This window comes from Neolamprologus multifasciatus, chromosome 20 (assembly GCF_963576455.1).
Source record: "Neolamprologus multifasciatus chromosome 20, fNeoMul1.2, whole genome shotgun sequence".
In the NCBI taxonomy this organism is placed as follows: Eukaryota; Metazoa; Chordata; class Actinopteri; order Cichliformes; family Cichlidae; genus Neolamprologus; species Neolamprologus multifasciatus.
Genome location: NC_140458.1, coordinates 5,721,352 through 5,739,487, shown reverse-complemented (window position 1 = coordinate 5,739,487; position 18,136 = coordinate 5,721,352). Strand labels below are relative to the sequence as shown.

General features: G+C 41.1%; 3 protein-coding genes across 3 annotated transcripts; all 3 read right to left on the bottom strand.

Annotated features, from left to right (window-relative positions):
* Positions 1-342: 342 nt before the first annotated feature.
* LOC146494224 (P2Y purinoceptor 1-like) lies at positions 343-2,108 on the bottom strand. Its single transcript, XM_085146264.1, has one exon. It carries the CDS (start codon positions 1,923-1,925, stop codon positions 933-935), a length of 993 nt encoding a protein of 330 aa, XP_085002390.1. The 5' UTR covers positions 1,926-2,108; the 3' UTR covers positions 343-932.
* Positions 2,109-2,766: 658 nt separating this feature from the next.
* On the bottom strand, positions 2,767-8,073 carry LOC146494223 (P2Y purinoceptor 1). The gene has a single exon (XM_085146266.1). The coding sequence runs from the start codon at positions 6,178-6,180 to the stop codon at positions 5,218-5,220; it is 963 nt and encodes a 320-aa protein (XP_085002392.1). The 5' UTR covers positions 6,181-8,073; the 3' UTR covers positions 2,767-5,217.
* Positions 8,074-10,504: 2,431 nt separating this feature from the next.
* Positions 10,505-17,783, bottom strand: ccn5 (cellular communication network factor 5). Its single transcript, XM_085146259.1, has 5 exons — positions 16,717-17,783; positions 15,642-15,858; positions 14,960-15,208; positions 12,651-12,892; positions 10,505-11,709 (listed from the first exon to the last, which is right to left on the bottom strand). Exons 1-5 carry the CDS (start codon positions 16,777-16,779, stop codon positions 11,422-11,424), a joined length of 1,059 nt encoding a protein of 352 aa, XP_085002385.1. The 5' UTR covers positions 16,780-17,783; the 3' UTR covers positions 10,505-11,421.
* Positions 17,784-18,136: the final 353 nt, after the last annotated feature.

Here is an 18,136-nt window from a genome sequence, read left to right as displayed (position 1 = left end):
GATTTCTCGATCAGATAGATTTATTTTTTATTACTTTGTTGTTTCAGCAACATTAAATTTAAAAACTGTACTTTTGCGTTAAAATATATATTTATAATTTTAATAAATGACAAATTAAAAAAGCATGAACATTTTTTGTATCGAAAAAATATCGAACCGTGACACCAAAGTATCGAACTGAACCGAACCGTGAATTTTGTGTATCGTTGCACCCCTACTATCAATCTATATGTGTGTGTGTGTGAGTTGATTAGTCAAAGAAAAATATTTAAAAATTTATTACAAAGAGTTCTGAGCAATTTTTCAGTTGCCATCTTTAAATATTTAAAGAAAAATGTGTTTTATATAATTTATGTTATTTTCTTTCACTAGAACGCACTGTGTGAACTCATGCAGTCTTCTTTTAAAAAAGATGCAAGTACAAGCCACATGAACCCATTCACAAAGCAGTTGTACTCTATGCTCTTAAGGTCTTTTTATCTGTATACACACACTTATACACCAATGACCCAGGGGCTGTTTGTGGGTGTTTTATCTACTAACCACAACTTGTTAATGATTGCACTGAAAAATAAATCATGATAATCATCTCCCAGTGCTCTGCCCTGACATTATTGTGTGCAAGTGTTGCTGTTGTGATATATTTGAAAAATGTGGATAAGAGTATATTTACATCAAAAATCCAATGTCATTAGGCTGTTGATTTTTTTTCTGAGTCACAGCTTTAGTCATTCTCTGTTGACATTAGCTTCCTTTCACAGATCTGTCATAACACAGACACATGGAGCTGTTTCCTCTGAATACATAGTTTATTTAAAACATTGTATAGTATAGTATAAAAAAGAATGTAATAAATAGAAAAAAAGGACAGCAAATGAACAGTGTAGCTGTTAAGGACAACAGTAAATGATGAGATCAAAGTCAACAATGAACTAGTCTTTTATATACTGTGTCGCCTGCACACTGCTATATCTTGATACAGTCAGACGATTTAACATACGACAAGATCGCCGGAGAAGCTGATTGAACTGAGTAGAAATATCTGTGATATGGAGGTAAACCAGGGGGTTCAAAACACTATTCAGACACACAAGACCACGACTTATCTGATGAGCACTGAAGACTCCATTATTCCATGTAGGGCATATCTCCTTTTTTAATAATCCTCTTGCATAAAGGTTGAGGTTCCTAAAAATATGATATGGGATGTAACAAACTGAGAAGAGAAGAATCAAAATAAATAACAACTTTAAGCTTCTTTGTTTTACTTCCTTGTCAATGGTATTACTTTGGCAAAGAACCAAAATCACATGTCCATAGCAGCCAAGTAGGATAAGGAACGGGATGCAAAACCCAGTGAGTGTCTGTCCAAGACTGTATATCAGGTAATCCTCGACATACTCTGTAGAGGTGGTATGGTAGCATTTTGTGGTTTCATTTGTTTTGGTGGTGTTGTTTGTGGATGTTTTGAGGTAGAGCATGTCTGGAAGACTTTGAACACTCACCAACAGCCAAACCACAACTGAGATAGCCACAGTGTTACGGACAGTCATCCTTCCCATCGACTTCAGTGGATGGACAATAGCCAGATACCTGTCCACACTTATACAGGTGAGGAATCCAATGCTGCCGTATAAATTCAAGTTGAAGCAGAATCTTGTGATCTTGCAGAAGGCATCTCCAAATATCCAATTACTGTTCATAAAATAGTATGCTGACAAAAATGGTAGTGTTGGAAGGAACAAAAAATTGGCAAGTCCAATGTTTAAAAGAAACACATTGTTTCCAACTTTCTTCTGTTTCTGCAGGATCGACTTCATCCCCCATCCATTAGCTCCCAGACCAATAATCAATACCATGGTGTAAATGGACGGTAGAATTTTGCATTCAAAGTCATATTCAACAGAAGTACAATTATCAGGCATTGTGTGTCTGTACAACCTCACTCCTCTGTGGCAGAATTACAAATGAGGCAAGTGAAAGAAAACAAGTTCATAGAGTGATCGGTCATGTCCCTGCTTGTAAACCAGCACGGAGAAGCTGGAAAGAGATTCCTAATAATTGTGCAACACCTTGTGTATACATGTTGGTGAAACTGTGTCTGTTTGCTTGCTAGCGCACAAATACTGTTTACCTTTCTATCACTTGAAATGCACCACACAAAAGCATATTTGTTATTGTATTGTTATTATTTGTGTCATTCAAAACATAGCCTTTTTTTTAACTAAAACTTTCAGAAAAGATCGCATTTTCAAGTCCTTGAATGTTCACATAACTTGGATTGCAAGGGTATTTTTATTGCATGTAACACCCTGTGTGAAAGTGAGTTTAGCATATGAAATGCAGATGCATAACATTTGCATTTATCAGTAAACACTTTGTTTGACAGCAAAGCTTTGTGATCTAAACAGATGGGCATCTAATAACCTCCGTTTGTGGTTGTTTTGCACACGATGGTAGCTGTATTTTAAACCATTTATGACCTAAAACATCATTTTACATAAGTAAGTATGTCATTGCCTGTGAGTCTTGATGGGTTATTTGTGATTTCTGATTGTTATTGAAAGTTTTCAGTTTGCTTTTAATTATTATTCCACAGCTTTAGTTTTAATTACTATTGTAAATGGCCTGTATTTGTATATTCGATTGTCTACTTTGAATTCATTCATGTTTTTGTTTTCATGGAGTCTCCATAGTTTTTCTTGTCACTTGGTTTAGCTGTTGTCTCTGTGTTTTTCTACTGTTGCCTGTATTCCCCTGTTGTGTTATTTCCTGTTATTTTTGTAGTCATTTATGTCTTGTGGGGGATTTTGTTGTTGTTATAGTGGTGTTTTTTGTTTATGTTGGGGTTTTTTATGAACTACTTTTTTCTTTTTGTTGAACTCACCTAGAAATCTGCATTAAGCTCCTCATCATGCAATACATAATAGAGGCGGAAAGAAGGCACAGCAAGCTGGATAGAAGAAGAGGATTGAATTGAGTGGGCAGAAGTGCTTAACAGATCAGAAAGGTAAGGAGGAGCAAGGTTCTGAATGGCCTTGAAGGTTATCAGAAGAAGTTTGAATATTATCTGGAATTTCACTGGGAGCCAGTGTAGATCCTTAAGAACAGTGGTAATGTGCTGGTAGGAGGGGGTTCTGGTAATAATGCGGGCGACGGAGTTTTAAACCAGTTGAAGCTTATGAAGGGATTTTTGGGGGAGACCACGGAAGAGAGAATTACAGTAGTCAAGGCGGGAGGTAATGAGACTATGGACAAGAATGGACATAGGATAGGACATAGAATGGGTGGAAAGAGAAGGACGTAATCTGTTAATGTTGCGTAGATGGAAATAGGCAGAGCAGGTGAGATTATTGATGTAAGATTTAAAGGATAGTGAACTGTCTAGGATGACACCAAGGCTCTTAACCTGAGGTGAAGGGAAAACTGTGGAGTTATCGATAGTGAGAGAGAAATGATTTGCCTTCAAAAGGTTGGATTTAGTGCCAATAGGAAGGATTTCAGTTTTATCCTCATTAAGCTTTAGAAAATTACAGTTGAACCAGGATTTTAATTCAGTTTGGCATTCTATAAGGGAAGAAGGTGGGAGGGAGGAATTAGGCCTGGAGGAGAGATATAACTGGGTGTCATCAGCAAAACAGTGAAAGTGAAGATCAAATTTGAAGAAAATGGTAACATGAGGGAAGATGTATATTATGAAGAGAAGAGAGCCTAACACTGAACCTTGGGGTACACCAGAAGTGACTGGGAATAGACTAGAGAGAAATGATTTAAGTTGAATAAAATGGGAGCAGTCAAGAAGATATGACTGGAACCAAGCTAAAGGTGTGTCAGAGATGCCAAGAGACGACAGAGTGAGAGATAGTGTTGAAGGCTGAGCTCAAATCCAAAAGGATGAGAATGTTGAGAAGACCAGAGTTGGCTCCGATTAGAAGATCATTAGTCACTTTAAGTAAAGAAGTTTCTGTACTGTGACATGAGTGAAAACCAGATTTAAATCTCTCCTACATGTTATTATTAACGAGGTGTGAATGATAAATAAACACTTCTTAATAAAAAGAACACTTATAAATTGATTCATTTATTTACTGATTATTCTTTCTGTGCCCCTATTTACCTCAGATGACAGATCTCCTAAGATTTTGACTAAAAGCCATATTTTTGACTGAGAAAAACATAATCCTACTACTTTTACTTACCACTGGTGTTTGATGAGGTTCCTTTGCTGGACTGTAGCATTTTCTTTATTCCAAACATGATGCTGCTAATTTAAAGCAAATAACCCGCTAATTATAACACATTTGTGAATATCTTAACTTTAATAACAAAGTATAAAGTAGTATTGCTTCTGATAAAACCTCAGAGGCTTTAAACCTTTATTAGGAGTGTATTTACCCCGCTATCTGTGGTAAATGAACATCTGTGTAACACTTACTGGCATGGTGAGAGCGGAAAAACTGCGCCTTTACTTCGTAGAGCGGAAATTAAATGTAGGTGTTAATAATAACACCTACGACAATTTTACATGAGATATCCTGTGGCATTTACAGAGATTATCATAATTGTCTGCAGTGCAGTTAACTGTTTCACAAAAACTCCTGTGTATTCTTACAATCTTGAATTGTGTTCTTGAATTGATTTACCAGCTTTAAAAATATTTGCAAAGCTGATTTTCCTCAAATATTTGGAACATTTATCTTCAGTTGCTGAAAATGTGTTGGGCTTTAAGGGAAGTACATTAAAACATAGATGAGATCTAGACAAAGCAGTTTATTTTACTTTTAAACGACAGACTTTAAAAAAAAACATCCACTATGCACTTACTATCAAAAATAAGGGAAATCTGAAAGAAAAGACTTTAGACAGCTGAACAACAACGAGGAGGATTGAATTCAAATTCTCAAAGTATAGATATACAGTATATACAACACAATCAAAACTGACCTTTACTTTCAGCGTGTGTACATACATGTGATATGCTGTTAACATTAACCTTCTATCAGCAGTGAAGCATGCAGCATCATATCCTGTTTGTTCTTCACACATTCAAACTGCAAACCTCCCATGCATGACACCATGCAACTACATCACAAATGCAATAACTCGTCTTTTATGTATTTTTTAAGTATTATTTTTGCTTTTTAGTAAAAAGCAACATTTTTGTGTTTCTTACACGAGTCTCAGATGATGCGTACTCCTCATGTTCATCGGCACATTTCAAGTATCCGTGACTGAAGTTCGGTTAGAGGTGTACAGACTACTGACAGCTTGGCGAGCTTGTTGGAGTAGCTGTCTGAGCTGAGAACAAATATCTTCACTTACATGCAGGTAAACTAGAGGATTGAGCGCACTGTTCAGACACACAAGGCCACGGCTTATCTGATGACCAATATAGACTCCATTAGACCATTTATGACATGTCCCCTTGATTACGCTTAGTCTTGACAAGAGGTTGAGATTTTTTAATATATGATAGGGGATGTAACAAACAGAGAACAGAAGAATCAAGATGAATAACAACTTTAAGCTTCTTTGTTTCAGTACTTCATCAATGTTATCATTGTGGCAGAGAACAGCAATCATATGTCCATAGCAGCTGAGGGTGATGAACAGGGGGATGCAAAATCCAGTGAGTGTCCGTCCCAAACTGTATTTCAGGTAATCTTCAATGTACTCGTTAGAGGTGGTATCAAAACACATCTTAGTATTGTTTGTGGGTGATTTGGGGAAGAACATGTCTGGAAGACTTTGAACACTCACCAACAGCCCGACCATGACTGAGATAGCCACAGAATGAGTCACAGTTATTCTCCCCATCATCCTCATTGGATGGACAATAGCCAAGTACCTGTACACACTGATACAGGTGAGGAATCCAATGCTGCCGTATAAATTCAGGTTGAAGAAGAATCTTGTTGTCTTGCAAAAGGCTTCTCCAAAGATCCACTGATCACCCTTGAAGTAGTACACCATCAGAAAAGGGAGTGTGAGCAAATACAAAATGTCTGCAAGTCCAAGGTTGAAAACGAAAACAGAGACATTCCCCAGTTTCTCCCATTTCTGCAGCACTGACCTCAATCCCAGTCCGTTAGCCACCATGCCAGTGATGAATACTAAAATGTAGACAGGTGGCAGGAATTTTCCTGTAAAGTCAAAGTTGATGCAAGAAGACTTGTTCATCGTGTCCTTGATAGCAGTCGGTACAATTCCTCCTCCTCGTGTGAGAGTGAGAGCCTTCACTGCACAGATCAAAGCACACACACATTTATACACTTCCTGAGTTGCGTCTGTGGGCTATGAGATAACTGACTCACCTCTTTCACTGAAAACAGGAAAATGTAACCATGCAGAAGTGGCAGTTTTCACACGTTTATACACTCTGTTGTTTGCTCTCATCCTGACAAAGCCATATGAGAAGTGAAAAGTGAAATAAGTTCAGCTCTAGTTTTTAGCCTATGCTTCCACAGTCTGAATCTGTGGGTTTTCAACATTTATCTTATGCCTGTTCTACAGTGTGGTTCTGTCCTGCCTATTTAGCAACAATGAGACTGCTATGCAATAGAAAACAACAACACAATTAGCTTGTAAAAGAGGTTTCCAAACTTAAATTAACAAACCAGAAAATCATTTGCGTGGAAGTTACTCTAACACATACTGCCCATATTAATACTGTTGCAGCCTTACCCCAATGGTAGCGTGTTCCCCCAGTAGCACACTGCTCCCCCATCTCCTTTGGGACCTTTGCGTAGCACTGTGGGCAGACCTACAAAGCAGAGAGAGGTCCACAGTGTACCCACAGCATAGCATGCATTTCCACATTTGAAGCCAGTATCAAGGGTCCAGTGGGTGATCTATTTGGGCCACACAGTGCAGGGCCCACATGTACTCCATTGTACATTACAGCCACCAGTTGTTAGGAAGTGTGGACCAGAAAGTTACCTACGCTTTTTAAAAATATACTTTTGTCACTTTCTTGTTTACAAGGTGTCACCACACATGTCACCCTTCAGGAGGCCCTGGAGCTGGCTACAGAGAGAGAGTTACTGTGTGCTGGGGCTGCTAAACCCCTGACTGAGCTGACCGGGCCACCGCAGACGGGGGCTACAGGTGGGACTGCGCCAGGCACCGCTGAACCCGCATGGGTGGAGGGATTGAACCAATTGGTGAGAGATCTCACGCTGCATGGGGAATGTATAGGAATTTCTTTCACTTATATATTAATCACGTTATTGTAATGCCTTGGTGCCACTGGATTTTAACATGTCTGACACTCATACTTAAGACAAATGGTAGGGGGTGTAGTAAGGATGTTGGGGGAAAACAGGAACTCCAGAGGACCAGTCTTTAGTCTCTTCGAGGACTCTGGGAAGTAGCAAGGGAGTGTGAACCTTAAGGTGTGAAACAGCTGTGTACTGCCTTTTGTTCCTGGAGAAGGTATTTAACTGAGAGCAATGCTAGGCTCAGTGAGTCTCTGCTGACCGTCTGTCCCGCGGACATGCAGGGGCTCCATCAAACTTGGTTGTCTGTTGTCTTTGTGTGTTTGGATTAAAGAATGTTAGCTACCACTCACCGCTTGTCTGCAGGCTTTATTTAAGTGTAAAACTTCCACAACAGGAACAAAGGCCAAGAAGGGGGCCGAGGGTCTGCTGAGGATGGCCACCTAGCCCGAGACTGTCCCCACGCCCGCGGGGATCAGGGAAACGGCATGGGGTCTGCATAACCAGGACAATGCAGGACCCTGGGGCTGTGTCCCGACCTCCTGTTCCTGGAAGAACAACCCAGCTCAGGGCCCATGGGGGTGCACAGCGCCCCTGCAGGGCTGTGGATGGACAGATGGAGCGGCTTGTTTTGTTGGGCAGGACTTGGGTTGGCAGCTGCTGATATGCTCCATTAGTTGTGAATGGACTATGCTGCTCAGCCCTGGTGGGTACCGGGTCCAGGAGAGTTTCAGCTGTGAGGGGGGTGTGGGAGAAGAACTGCAATGGACTGACTGCTAGCGAGCAAGGCTTGCTCTGGCAGCTGCTGCTGGACTTCAAGGACTGCTTCTCCTTCTCAGAGGATCATATGGGCCACACTGACCTCATTCAACATGACATCGATACTGGAGATGAACAGCCCGTTCGGATAAGGCCTAGACACCTCCCCCTAGCCAGACAGGCTGCAGCGGACAGGGCTCTGCAAGAGATGCAGCGTGCTGGACTCATTGAACCATCCACCAGCCCCTGGGCCTCCCCGGTTGTTATGGTTCCAAAGAAAGTGAAGTTTGACTGGTGGTTCTGCGTAGATTACCGGTCTTTGAATAAGGTGACAAAGAAGGACCCATATCCTCTACCGTGTATAGATGAGACCCTTGACACTGTGGCAGGATCCTCATGGTTCTCCTCCCTAGACCTACGCAGCAGGTACTGGCAGGTACCCCTTGCACCAGATGCCAGACCAAAGACTGCATTTATTACCAGCGGAGGCTTCTGGCACTTTAAAGTTCTTCCTTTTGGCCTCTGCAATGCCCCTGCCATGTTTGAGAGACTCATGGATAAGGTGCTCACTTGAATTCCCCGCTGCCATGAGGTTATGCAGACCCCATGTTGTTTCCCTCCAGGAGAATGCGTGGTGTACCTGGATGACATCTTGGTCCATGGTGCTTCTTTCCACACTGCCCTTGGGGCCCTCAGATGAGTCCTGGAGAGGGTATTGGTAGCAGGGTTAAAACTCAACCCAAAGAAATGCTGCTTAATGTGACGTGAGGTCACGTTCCTGGGCCACCAATTGGAGGCCGGGGGGGTTGGCACCATGGATGATAAGATCCAAGCTGTGAAGGACTGGCCCACCCCAATATCTGTGCAGGAGTTAAAGAGCTTACAGGGCTTGGCATCGTACTACAGACGGTTTGTAAGGGGTTTCTCCTGCATAGCCGCGCCACTGTTCCACCTGCTCCAAAAGGATGTGACCTTCCAGTCGACAGCAGGCTGCCAGGGAGCTTTCACCTCACTGCAGGAAACCGTAGTGGGGGGCCCAGTGCTCTCTACGCCTGTCCTTTTCCCCGCACAGAAAGGGGAAACCGCTATATCCTCACAGCTATGGACTATTTCACAAAGTGGCCAGAGGCATACAGTTTACCTGACCAAGAGGCCGAGAAGATTGTGGATGCTCTGGTGGAGGGGATGTTCAGCAGATTTGGGGTGCCTGAAGTAATCCACACCGGCCAGGGCAGGAACTTTGAGTCCCGTGTGTTTGCAGCCATGTGCGAGAAACTAGGCTCCCATAAGACCCGTACAACACCCCTCCACCCACAGAGTGATGGTCTCGTTGAGAGATTTAACCGTACACTGGCAGAGCAACTGGCGCTAGTGACGGCTAAACATCAACGTGACTGGGACGTGACTGGGAATCCGGACTCCAGCGGAGATGATGATGGGCCGACCCCCCGATGCTGATGGGGATCAATCAGGTCCTGACTATGCGAGGAAGCTCCAGGATCGCATGGAATCAGCTCATGACTTTGCTAGGAGGAAACTGATGAGTGCGGTGCGGCAGAAGAGGAACTACGACGTCCATTCCAGAGGCCGACATTTTGACATCGGGGAACTGGTCTGGGTGTACAACCCCTATAGGAAAAAGGGTAGATGCTCTAAGCTGGACAGTGACTGGGTTGGACCCTGTAAGGTTCTGGAACGCCTGTGGGAAGTGGTGTATAGGGTACAACTGCCCCCAAGGGGACGGAGGGTCGCCCTGCACCGGGACAGACTGGCCCCCTATTGGGGCGCGGCCACTTCACTGGGATAACAGGGTGGGCCACGGACAGACCTGGTGGCCAGTCAATCAGATCAGCTACCAATGACAGAGAGTCTGGAGGAGAGCATGTGTGTGGTTGGCTGAGAGTGTTTGGGGGGCGAGTGTTAGAGAATGTTGTTGTGGGTGTGTGCGGAAAAAAGGAGCGAGAGTCGGGGAGGGGGGGTTGTTTTGATTCTGGAGACCGCGTTTTTTCCTGTCGTTTTGGTGTTGGCTGCGGCCCACAGTAGCCTTTGTTACTATTCTTAATAAATACCAGTAACCGGAACACCGATCGTGTCTGTCTTCTGTCGGAGGGACGCTACAATATAATTGGACTTTTAATAGAGATCACGTTCACTTTTTTCATTTCAGAATGTATCTTTATATTCAGCTGCTCATGAACCCACAACATCCTTATATCTACCACTGTAGATTTCTAAGCATACTAGGTATTTTTAAGTGAGACTGAAAAAAACCCTTAAAGGAACAATAAAGAAATATAACACATTAAGCCAGTATCATAATAAGAGTTATTAAAAGTTAAATTTATCCACAAAGCTGCAAAATGATTTTCTTGTTGATATTAGTGTGTATTTTGGTGTGCTACAAGCACGTTTTAACAGCTCAGCAGCAGCAGAAAGTCATGACAGATGAAGTGACATAATTAAAAGCTACAGTTTGAACAATGTAACTATTTATACAAACATAATAACCACAAAAAGCACAAAATCCAGTGGGAGTAAAAATACAGGGCATACTTTAAAAAAATCACTGTACATGAGACACCTCTTTACAGTTATTTACATCAGAATAATAAATGAAAGTGCAATGTAATCCCATTATGCCACACACACACACACACACACACACACACACAAAAAGTTCAAAAGTTAAAAGCTGCATTGCTCACGTCAGAGAATATCTAGAAATTGTCATTACAAAAGTTGTAATCGTTCTGTGGATTATGTCTTTAACAAATACATATTTCTACATCACTGAAAGTTGAATTTATAGACACAAGTTACAAGTTAGAAATAAAAAAAATCAGTCTTTAAAAGTATGTTCATGACCAGTTGACATCATGGTCAACTGTCTTTAAGTTGTAATATAGATTTTAGGTGACATGCTTCTCTTTTTACAGGCCAGATTTCAAAAATATTGGATGAGTTTAATTTGATCCATTTCCCCAAAACTGAATTATAGTATATCTACGTAGTGTTTAACTTTAGCCTAAAGATTTGGGAAAAGTCAAGATGTTTTCAGTGATTTTAAAATATTACTTTTGATATCCAAGGCGAAACATTATTGGGAATCACTGTACTGAACAATTCTGGGAGGAAAAAAGAAACCAAATCAGTGCACATCTGAAAGTTATTTGTAAAAGTATTTCTAGAACTTACTTTGTGAGTTCTATTCTATTGACTCTCAGATGAAGTCACAAACTGGCAGAATGATGCTGTCCAGAAGTTGTGAGCTGTAAATAAGTGCAGACATATTCATCCAAAATCACAGTTTTCTAAAATAATAATATTCTCTTTCAGTGTCCATTCGTTGTTTACGTCAATCCACCTGGGGATACTTTTATTGTGAAGCCATTGAAACATTCACTGAAGTCTATATTTTTAGTGAGTCCGTGCTCTTACACACTGATCAGGGTCTGTATCCCCACAGAGCAGGATTTGTAAAAGGTGCATAGGGGCAGTTATTATGACAGGCGCATGACTGGATCATCATCACAGCTCGTTGCAGCAGTCTGCCACTGGGACATCGGAAGGTCACATCAGCAGTGCTGGTTTGGTAAGGTGTGCAGCATCGCGAGTCAGTGCACTGACCACAGTAACGGACTCGGTAGGCATGAGTGCTGTAGCAGCCCTGGTGAACTAGCCGAATGGGTCCCGGTGACATGTAGCTGGCCTTGCAATTTCCTTTCTGTCCCCACTGAAACAACAGTGAGAAGAAGAAAAAGTAGGTAATCAGTGTAATGATTCAGTAAGGCTAAAGATTCAAGATGTTTAGGTAGACTTCATGACAATATGAATTTTTTAATATATTTTATCTGCACATCAGTAACATAGGCCTACAAAGCTTCTAAAAAGTGTCAAGAGCCGCAAAGCCTCTAAAAATAATTGATGGTAAAAACAGTGGCTAAAAAAAGGTCAGTGAAAGGTTGAAGTTCACTTAGTTAACAAGTATAAACATTGACTGCAGATTTACAGGAAGGCCGACTCCACTCTGCTGCATGAAAGTGGGACCCACAGTTTTTCAGTGACTAGTGGGAACTACTTTATAAAGTCACTTTTAGTAGTTTTAACACTGAAATGTTTAATTTTTTTAATGTAGTCTGTAGTCAACTCCAGGCCTCGAGAGCCGGTGTCCCTGCAGGTTTTAGATGTGTCCTCGAACCAACACAGCTGATTTAAATGGCTAAATTAGCTCCTGCAGTTCTCCAGAGGCCTGGTAACGAACTAATCATGTGATTCAGGTGTGCTGACCCAGGGTGAGATCTAAAACCTCGAGGCCTGGAATTGCCCACCCCTGGTTTAGAGGAACCCCTCCTCCATGTGATTGATGAAATCTGTTTCAGTATCGTTCTGTGTCAAAAGGCAGACGAGAGAAACGAAACAAAAAGTAGAATTGTTCTGTCACTGCTTCATTGTGGTGTCTAACTACACAGATTCTTATCATTGTTTTCGTAGTTGCCTTAAAATGTCTTTTTACCTTTTGTAATATTGTGTTAAAAATGATGACATGTCTCTGCATACTTTGTGTGACCCGGTGAACTTTCTCGTTACAGTTTTGAAAGAAGCAATACGTGAAACTGAAATCAAAGGTAAAACCTGAAAGTAAGTGTACAGGATGTGGGTTTTGTTAGCGCTCACCATGGGCTTCCTTGGGGCCGGCTGGAAAGTGTGGCAAGGTCGCACCTTACACAGGCGAGTTTCTATTTGCAGTCTGCATGCAGGATTCTGGTTAGAAACCCGTGTGGAGACCCCCGCCCCACAGCTCTGGGAACAGGCACTCCACTGGGTGCTCTGCTCTACACAAGAGGGGGCACGTGAAAACTTGTTGTTTTGAAGGTGAAGCCTCTGCAAAGATGGCCATGACTGATCCGGTTTCATTGCTGGGTGGGGAGGGAAACCAAACAAACCAATGAGTACAATAAGAGGAAAATTCATATCCAAAGTTAATGTTGCATGAAGTAGACAAATGTGATTCTAGTCTTTGTGAAAATTTAGCACTTATTAAACTTCTTAATGAAAGTTTAAATGAATCAATATATTTATGACACTCAAGAGGAACTTCTTCTACACAGATGCCGTTTTCCATGTGCCCTGATGGGCTGTTTTTATTTTACTCTGGGCAACTTTTCTTTTTCATTTATAGTAAGTGTATTATAATGAGCAGCTTTTTCCTTTACGGTAGTCAATTATCACATGATACTGCTCAGCCAACCAAATCATTTAGCACGGGGAAAACACAGCTCCCTGAGTAGACGTGATGCAGAACAGGAAACTGAGAGTAGAAGGGGTAAAGCAGAGATGATTTATATGTAGAATGTAGCTAAGAAGAAAAAACAGAAGGGGGGACTCAAACTACACCTTTCATTATTTTTAAATCAGTTTATTTGAAGACAACTTTATCAAAAGCTCTTTTTCATTATTAAATGCAAACCTTATTATGCTTGGAATTAGCAAAGAACTTTTTAGTATTATATTATTATTAGAATAAAATAATATTAAAGATTGTTGAAATACTGTTGAATTGTATTTTCTTTTGTTTGACAGTTCCTGACTATATACTGGCATCGATACAACTGTATACTGCATACTTCAAAATATATTGCATTTACTTAGAGTGTGGGACTTCATGATGTTGTGGACCCTTGTTTGAGGAAATTTTCTCAGTGGACCTCCTTAAATTTCAATTGAATATCTCTGCTCTTGCTGAAGTGATTAATCACTGTGGGATCCTGCGTTGAGGTGGCCTATTGCTAACTATCTGAGCTGCTGAGCTACACAAATACTGGAAATGCATCAAACCTTTAGATCAAAGTCTAAATGCACCGAAACTAAAACAACAACAATCCGAGACTGCATCATTTCATCAATGCTGAAGATTCCCTGCCTACCATACAGGAATTTAGTCCTGAAACCAGGATATCTAGTTCTACCAAGTTTTTATTTAAATTTGTGTCAAATCTTGCCAACTGCAATAATCCTTCCAACTCTAAAAGTTACTTTTAAGTTGGGCAAATCCCCACGTTTGCCATCTTTTCATAACTTCTGAATAATCACGCTACCAAACAACTACCAGTGCAGAACTGTTCACAATCTGAGCAGCTGACTCCTCTCATTACCTCAGTACTTACATATTTATGGTGAACAGCCTGCTTATATAGCTTCCTCTTAATCCAGCTTCCCAACAGAGTTTGAAAACCTTTATTTTAAAGTAAAGTAAAATAGATCCTGTTTGGACTTTTTCACCTCTCTGGTTCTTTTTTTGCTCACATCAAATTTTAAAGCTACATTTAGTGCATTTTTGTGCAAATAAAAGCCACAAAACTAACATGTAGAAGTCATAATAACCGGTTAGGTTTTGTATCAAAGAACAAAATGTTCCTTTGCTGTTCTCATAACTTAGTTTGAGTCAGACAGTGTTTGGAATTCCAGATGTTTTCAGACTGGCTTCATTTCCCTAACACCCATCTCATGTGTTCACACACTCCCCCTTTAATGAAGTAATGAGGTCTTGACATGGCTTCATATATTTAATTGTCACACAACTTTGGTTGTTGTTATGAAACTGGGAAGCATGGTGACTGAGGGGAAAAAAGGATGTTTTCACCAAGAAAAATGTGGTTTATATTTGGATTTGGGGAGTTTCCCTTTGGCTTGACACAACCCGTTTAATGCACAAATACTCCAGTAAAAACTTCCAGACATGACCGCCAGTAACAGAGCTCATAAAAAGGAATGAAGGATTATATTACATATGGATTGATCATCAGTGAGGAGCAACTAAGACCCATATGCTACACGAGCATACGTTTGGCACTAGAATCCAGACACTGGAAAATATGTTGTAGACATCCAGCTCTGATGTCAGGAAAATTTAACAGAATCATTAAACATGTCAGGCTAGCTCTTTTCCCCACCTGTAAAACATCAACATACATCTGTATCATTACCTGTAATTGCATCCTGAATGACCGTGTTTTCAAGGTTTTCACACACCCATTCCTTGCAGCATTTCCCAGGTAGTCGGATGTGTTGTGGGTTGGGACAGTCTGGAGTGGGAAGACGAGCATTCAGTGGACAAGCTGGCACGCAGGTCACCCCGCCCCCCCTGCAGCGGCAGTAAGTGTCACAGGAGGGCTGGAACGACTGCCCCTCCTGGTAAAAGATCCCATTGACCTCACAGCCCAGATCCTTCTGACCTGTTAGAAACACAGACGTTGTCTTTGCTTATCCATTGATGTGGGAAACTTAATTAGGAAATGGACAGATTAAGTTAGGTGGAAGAAGCAGAAGAAAACAAGAGAGAGGTGAGGACACAGGAGCTGCTGTCCCTGCAAGTGCTTGCATCACTTTATGGAAAAGCAAGTCTCTTCAGTGAGACACTGTTAAGTTGTTTTTCAGTGTTGTCTCTGCAATGTATCATGCTCATGGGTAATCATTACAGGAAATGTGTCAACAGCAGTCCTGAATCCACTCAGCTAAGCAGACTCTAACATTAAGTGTCAGTCTGTGTGTCCCAGTCATGCAAACTGGCTGAGGCTCTATCTACTCCCTCCCTATGTGTCCGCCACCCTTATAACCTAACCACACAGACATGGGCCTGGTTGTTTTCTTGTTAGAAGTGACACTCACTGACACACTCCCCAGGTAACCCAGGGAAGCTGGCACTGTAGTCGCACTGAAGCCCTCGCAGGTTGTCACAGGGAAACATCTCAGTACAGGACTCGCCTAGTTGCCGGGCACACACCTGGCAACACCGGCAGCCATCCAGCACCAGGGGTACTCCTGTGGGGCACTGAGGGACAGGATTGGGGCAAAGGCATGGCCTGTCACACAACTGGCACAGCACCTGGAGGAGCAAGAAAAATAAGTTAGAAGGTACGACAATACGACAAAACCTGAAAAGATGAGAGAAAATCATCATAAATCAGTCTTCGGATGCTGAGATCATTTCAGTACCAAAATTATTACTCTCATTCCTTATGAAAAGAAGCAAAGAAAATATTATAAGCATTCTCAGAAGCTGAATCGGTATCCAACGCAGTAAAGTCAAATCACTGCTTCCAATTACATGTGTCTGAAGGAGCCAAAACACAGGCGAGGTCTGGCCAAGTCCACTTTCACTTTACAAGAGAAGCCTTCAAGGTTTTACAACAAAGTTACTGTAAAGAAATACAGTCAACAACTTTTCTAATACATAACTGCAAAAAACACAGGTAGGACTTCTTATTAATATTTTACATCATATTCAAGGGAAAAAATGTAGTCCGCCCTTTAATGTTGTAAGAGTTTTCTGTCTGTATTTGTGATGTTACCATAACACTGAATGTCTACTGGTTTCTAACAGTCGGCTAAACAAAACAAGGAAGTTGATGACAAGTAAAGTGTGTCTTTTTTGGTTGATCAACCAAAAAAGACATTAACAACTAGGTAAAAATAAAAATATTAACAACAGTCTTGCTTGTCTAATACATCACCTTTTCTTGATGGATGACTTTAATCATCTCATCTTTATTTCAAATCATTGTAATAAAATCAAGGCAAATGTCGTCTTTCTTTCAGAAAACATTAACAAATACTCTAAGAAGGAAATGTGTTGATCAATGAAGGAAGAAAACAAACAATTCAGCATTACATACCCACAATACTCTCTGATAAAAGTCTCATTCAGAATCGATTACTGTAAATAAGCTGGAGGAGGCCTCACCTGTGTAGTCACACACAGCAGTACAGCCAAAGCAATCACACAGTCACACAGTTGTCGGTCCATGGGGGCTTGTGTTGCTGATGGAGCTCGGTCTGTCTCAGTGAACTGTGTGACGGTGTGGTGTGACCAGTGCAGCTGTTTGCTAACTGCTCCTTCTTGCGCCGCCTGACATTTATAAAGTCTGGACGCTGATGTCACGGGCTGACTACTGTGTAAACAGCCACTGGACTAGTATCAAATGTTTTACATTCCTCCTCCCTGCTGCCCATTTCCACTTCCATACACACACTCTTTTTCCTCTCCTCCCTCTCTTTCCAGTCTTGCGGGGTTCTAAGTTTGCACAGCTTCACATAAGCTAAGGAGAGAAAAATACATTAGCAAGGTTGTCAACAAGTCAAACAACTTCCTGGGCTTTTGTGGTAACAATTCTGATTTAAGTGGAGAAGAATTTATGTAGCTTATGTTTACATAATCTGCTGGTCAGTCAGATATAGTTCATCTTTTCACAGAATGAATATAGAGCAGATATTTTCACGGTTTTTCATTCCCAGATCCTTCAAATGCTTGTGAAACCCAAATATGTTGAGGGGTCAGACTTAAAAGAGACTTAATCCTTCTCTTAGCTGTGGTTTCCATGGTGTAAAGGTGGCATGTCTGAGGTTTGCATGAATTTGAATCATTGTGATGTCTTGAATGGGAACCTGAAGGCAAAAAGCAGAAAGAAAAGTGAGGCAGATGAGACAAATTCGGTTTAGCTTGAATACGAAGTACATGAAGTACTAACCAGGAATGTGAAACGTGAGGCTTATTTGAAATCACTATGATGGTGTTGTTCCTAAACATCATAATTAAAGTCAGGACAGGACCATCACTACAAGCATGTTGATGTGATGTAATACCTTTGTGACCTGTGGAAAAACACAGCAGCTGGAAAGCTTTTTGGCAGAAACACTTTAAATCCAAAAACCTTTGTGATGTTTAGTGAGGTGACATAAAGAGCAACAAAGTCAGTGTAAGAGTCAGAATGTGGTGGATAAACAATTCCATTTCATTTGGGAAACTGGACAAAAAGGTCAGTGGTGATTTTTTATTATTTTCATTTTCAGTTGCAGTTTCGTTATGTTCAAGCAAACAAAACACGGAAGTTTGAACTAAAATAAACATTTTAACAAATCACAAATGTGTTGGAAAGTCAACATCACGCTCATTCACACCCAACCCAAAGCTTTAAGACTAGTTTTAGATGAAGTATTTTTCCTCATTTACAAAGCTGTGACATCACAACAACCATCTGGTCAGATTCACCTGTGAGACTTGAGCAGTTTTAAGTCTTATGTTCCAGGAATGACACCAACATGGTCATAAGACTGTAACAAATGAATGAATATGGAATTGCAAAAAAAAAAAAAAAAACTGCAGT